Below are 5,173 nucleotides of genomic sequence, written 5' to 3'. Positions count from 1 at the left end.
GAAAATTTTCATTCAATAAATAAGGTGAATTATGGCATGATAGTCTTATCCCTCTTCCTTGTTAATATTCCTTATAATGAGTTTAACATATTATTCATTTATTTCCGTTTTCGTTCATCATTAAAAAACAGCACAATCCAATTATTTATTCATGTTCTACATTTTTAAATCTAAAATTGTTTACAATTCAGTTTTTAAAAATATCAAATGACATTTTCCAGGAAAAAAATTGAGCACAAATGTAAACACCAACACAACACTTGAACAAAAACTTACATTGTAACTATTCAAGCTAGTATTCATAGAAAGATTTTTCTTTGTCTCAAGGCTATTTCAACCGGTGACATAGTCGGTTCGCTGTCTTTGTAAAGTGGAACTTTGTGATGCCTCCATGTGACAAGAGCAATACGAATCACAAACATGATACAGGAAGCACTCAGGATCACAGCTGAGAAGAGAAGAGGAGATCAAATATTTTAATGTAAATAATTAACAGTGTGCAGAAAAAAGCTTTCTTCTTCTTCAAAAATCAAGAATGCTAATTTCACCTCAGTGCAAACTTTACCTGCAAAGACGTAAATGAAACGTCCCTGAGATTCTGAGTTGTTCAGGGTGCCTGTTAACCACAGGATTACCACAGGGTAGCATGTCACAACATAACGCACGTGCTTATCCAAGTAGAAGTTCTCTAACAGAAACCTGAACGCAAAGGAGGACAGAAACAAAGGATTGTCCTCTGGTGCTCTCTGCTCATGCCAGAAACACCGCTGGTGAAATTACAGAACACAGCGAGGAAGCACACTCACCAGACCAGCAGCTCCATCAGAAGCAGAGTCAGTGCTAGCATTGAACAGTTACATCTCGCTGTTTCTGCCTGATACTGCAAATATATCGTCAGGTTCAGCAAGGCAGAGAGGGTCCCCCATGTTGCACACACTGCCACTCCATTTTGAACCTTGTACAATACAATGAAGTAAGTAAGTAAGTATTATATTGCTCACCAAAGCCAATGCATGTTAATGCACAATAGAATTATCCATAGCAGCCTGCGTCTAAATCCAGAAAGTAATGCAATATGACCATTGCTGTATTCCCATATGGAAAAGAAATAGTAAAAACTTCTAAAAAAACTTGCATAAGATGTGGCCTACTTCATATAGTGAATCATATAAGGCTTATATGATTTACTCATGAAAGTGGCCGCTTTCTCATTACTTTCATACATTGTTTTAGTATCCAAAACATACAAGTTTCATTTATATAATTTTTCAAGGGATCTTATATCTGTTTTCACTCTTGTATGCTTTTCATACAAGTTTCACACAAGACAGATCCAAACTTTATAAGATTTATATATATCTTTTCCATATGGGTTGAACCAGGTGTGTATGGATTTTCTTTTACCTGATGAATACTACTTTATTATCAAATTTGTTGTCAGTCTTTTTTTTTTTTTTTACTGATGGACTCATCATTTCAGAATTACAAGCAGCCAGTTTGGAAGTTGTGACCTGCTTCAGTGGTTGATCCTGAAGCGCTCGTAAGACTCTAGAAGTTTCTCACATGTGACACTTTTAACATGTTCACAGATAAACACAAGAAAGGAAGCAGATTTATGTTTTGTTTGTTTGTTTTCGGCTGACTTTAATCATCAAATGTCAAACCGCTGTCGCCTTTTGCGCAGACACCACACAGCCAGGACTTATTTATGAGGATTTATGAATATGGTGTTGGCACAGCCAGCAGATTTTATGGATGAGTGACTGTGAATGGAAAGCTACTGATACATTTATAAAACGCGTACAGGTGTTACAGTCTTAAGTGCTGTCTTTACCTTTACTCTGACATAGACTACCTTGGGCTGTTTTTAGCCCTTTATATGAAGAACTTTCTGGAATTTACTACTGCTTTTAAATTCTACTTCCATCCTGGATTATGTTACGAGCTCAGGTGAATACTGAATGGCAGTGAGTACCACCATATAAAAATAGCTTTTTATAGGTATCTTTTTTTTTTTTAGATAAACAATGACAGGTGACATTTTGCACTGTGTCATTATTCATTTAACAAAATTAGGCCAAAATATAGTAGCAGTGTGTAAAAAGCTAAGTACACCCCATGATTCACAAGCTTGTAAGACCACCTTTAGCTGCAAGTTGAAAAAAAAAGTTCTGTTTGACTTTTTCAGTCTCTATTATGGTTGTAGAGGAATTTTGGCCCACTAAACTTTATAGTGTTGTTTCAGTTCATTGGGGCTTGTAGGTACTTGTGCACAGCTCTCTTCATGTCTCATCACAGCATTTCAAACAGCTTGAGGTTTGGACCTGGGCTGGACTATTGAGAAGTGGCTGCCATGAATTTGAACAGTAAATAACAATTTTTAACATGCTAACTGAGGCCTGTAATTTTTGAGTTGTAGCTCTTGTTTTTTTTGGGGGGGGTTTTTCTTTGGCATTTTGGCACCAATACACACCTAAATGCTTTCAGACAAACAAACAACCAAAAGTGATGATCGATTAATATTAATCAAATGCATTTCATTAGCAACACCTGGCTGCCACTTAACCCTCTTAATTCCAGTGGGAGTAGTAAGGCTGCCCTTGGCTTTTCACTGGACTGTATATACAGTTTTACCAGGATTCTGAAGAGCCAGAGGTCTGTGATGTGGTATTTGTTCAACCAGGCTCCATAGATCTTCAGACCATGACAGGAGAAAAATAGGGTAATGTAATCGGTGAGCATCATCAATACTGAGGTTATCAGTGTTGGCAGCAACAATCTATACACGCAAACACAGACACACAGACACACAGAAAACAGACATTTAAACTGGCCCAAATGACAGTAAATGATACAGCTGATTATCTTGTTTAGAGAATTGGATAACTGTGCTCGTTCACTTACTCTCTGTCATAAAGAAACAGCCATGTAATGTTCAAACAAAGGCTGATTATAATAGAGACATGAAAGCCATAGGGTAGCACTGCTGGCGTGGTGTACATCCAGTCATAAGCATTCCTGTGGGGAGCATGGATAATATTGTTAGATAGGGAGAAAGAGTGCAGAAAGAGTGCCTGTGGGGAAACAATCAGACTCATAATACAGCGTGAGAACAATCTGCAATATCTAAAGAGAAAATGACTGCACGGAGGCAGTCTAAATTGCCTCTGGACCAGGTGGGATGATTTTCCACATGCAATTTCTCATATATGAGATAAAAGAATACAAAAATCGAATCATTTCTGGAGTATGATGCAGTTGCCAAACATTGCAGTCTCATGTGAATTGTATGTGTAAATACAACAAATGGGACATACCTTCTGCAGAGTGCAAGTAAAAAGTATATATACATGGCCAAAACCCAAAAGTATGTGAAATCCCACACAAAAAAAGTCCACTGAGCAGGAGTTATCTGTGTTGTATACTTAAGTGTCACATCCTCTATGCTCTGCTTGAATACAACTGTAGGGAGATAAGCATTGCACTGTTGTAAGCAGTTTGTTATTTTACCAGTACTATAAGTGAGTTCTTTTTACATGAATGAATTCTTCTGGAAATATTTACCTGATCTGAAACCAAATCCTGAAAGCGAGTTGAACGTGATGGATGCTAAAAAGGTACACAATCCAACCAACATGAGCACCACACGGGCTGGGTTTTGATTTGCCATGCTGTTTTGCTGGAGGGTAAAAGTCCACAAGAGGATAATTGGTCAATTATAAATAATTAACAATGAAATATATATATATATATATATATATATATTCTCAAATATTTTTTTAAGTAGCCAAATCTACACTTGTGTAGTCTTTCCCATTCCTTCAACAAATGCAGTTAATGTCCTACAGGTCAGAAAATGCCACAAAATAACAGCTTGCCTTGGGTTGATATATATTGTGTCATATCTTTTTATGATGCTGCAGTGAGCGGCAGGTTATCTTTACCTATCATAAAGAGATTGCTGTTAAAGCAGTTAAAAGCAGGTTAAAGAGTAGTGAACAGCTTGTGAAAAGAATGTGCTAGCATAATTGAGGAGAGAGAGTAAAAACAAACAGCGTTAACCTACCTACAAGAAAAAAGCTTGTAAGCACGGATTACAAGCAAACTACAAACACTGGGCTCAATAACATGTTTTCTATGATATGGCATTTGATATTATAACATGATTTTCATTATTCAAACATACGTTTATGCAGATTACATATATTTTTTATTTTTATTTAATAATTTTTAAGAAACTACACTTCCACTGATTATTTTTTATTACAGTGAGAGTTGTTTTTCCACATGTAAGTCACTTTAAAGATAAATCAGTGCAGGTTTTGTGTGTGCAGCTTGCTTCCACACAGTGGCACCATTGCATGATACTGTGGCAGTGTTTGAGTGCATACTGTATAGAAGTGCCAGTAACACTATAGCTCATCAGCTCATTGTATATGTAATTAATCTGTAATTGTACGATTTTAAAGGAAAGTACATTTTTGGGGTTATGATGCTGTTTTCATTCCTACTAGAGAAGTGATCCTAAAATTATGACTTTGGTTGAGGCACGGTGCATGGTAGGGTGTAGATGACCAAACTGAGTTAAAAATAAGCAAGCGATCATGGTGACTGCAGTTTTATTATTGATTAAAAGTGTGGGGCATAAATTCTTTTATACTATCAAAATGGGACAGATAACAGGATGAGAGCCACTGGAAAACTGTAACAGGCTATACAGAGTCTATGTGAAGTCAGTTGAACTGAAATGGACTGATTCTTATGTAGTGCTTTTTTACTCTCCTGGAGTACTCAAAGCGCTCTATACACAACATGCCTCATTCACCCCCACTCATACAAGCACTTCTAAACACAAGTGCAAACTAATCTACATTCACACTCCGATGAACACATCGGAGGGCAACTCCTTGCCCAAGGATATTTGACATGCAGACCAAGGATCGAACCACCAACCTTCCAATCAGTAGCTGATCTGCTCTACCACCTGAGCCACAGCCACCCCATAAAATTCAGTTTAGTTAGGCGACTCTTTTTCACCTTGAATACGACAGTTTTCTACCAACCAAAGCAACACACAAAGTGTATTTGACAATTTTTACAAACTGTCAAATACACTTTGTGTGTTGCTTTGGTTGTGTGTTGACAATTGTAAAAATTTGTAAAAATTGTCAAA

The 5,173-nt window shown here is 36.9% G+C and overlaps 1 protein-coding gene across 1 annotated transcript; it reads right to left on the bottom strand.

Annotated features, from left to right (window-relative positions):
• Positions 1-232: 232 nt before the first annotated feature.
• Positions 233-4,594, bottom strand: LOC120741113. The gene is made up of 7 exons (XM_040043782.1): positions 3,565-4,594; positions 3,318-3,462; positions 2,905-3,018; positions 2,635-2,779; positions 807-955; positions 566-699; positions 233-448 (listed from the first exon to the last, which is right to left on the bottom strand). Exons 1-7 carry the CDS (start codon positions 3,668-3,670, stop codon positions 300-302), a joined length of 942 nt encoding a protein of 313 aa, XP_039899716.1. The 5' UTR covers positions 3,671-4,594; the 3' UTR covers positions 233-299.
• Positions 4,595-5,173: the final 579 nt, after the last annotated feature.

The sequence above is a fragment of the Simochromis diagramma genome, unplaced genomic scaffold, assembly GCF_900408965.1.
Source record: "Simochromis diagramma unplaced genomic scaffold, fSimDia1.1 OVJJ01000602.1, whole genome shotgun sequence".
Taxonomy (NCBI): Eukaryota; Metazoa; Chordata; class Actinopteri; order Cichliformes; family Cichlidae; genus Simochromis; species Simochromis diagramma.
The sequence above is the reverse complement of the archived record's forward strand: the minus strand, read 5'-3'. Positions and strand labels throughout refer to the sequence as shown.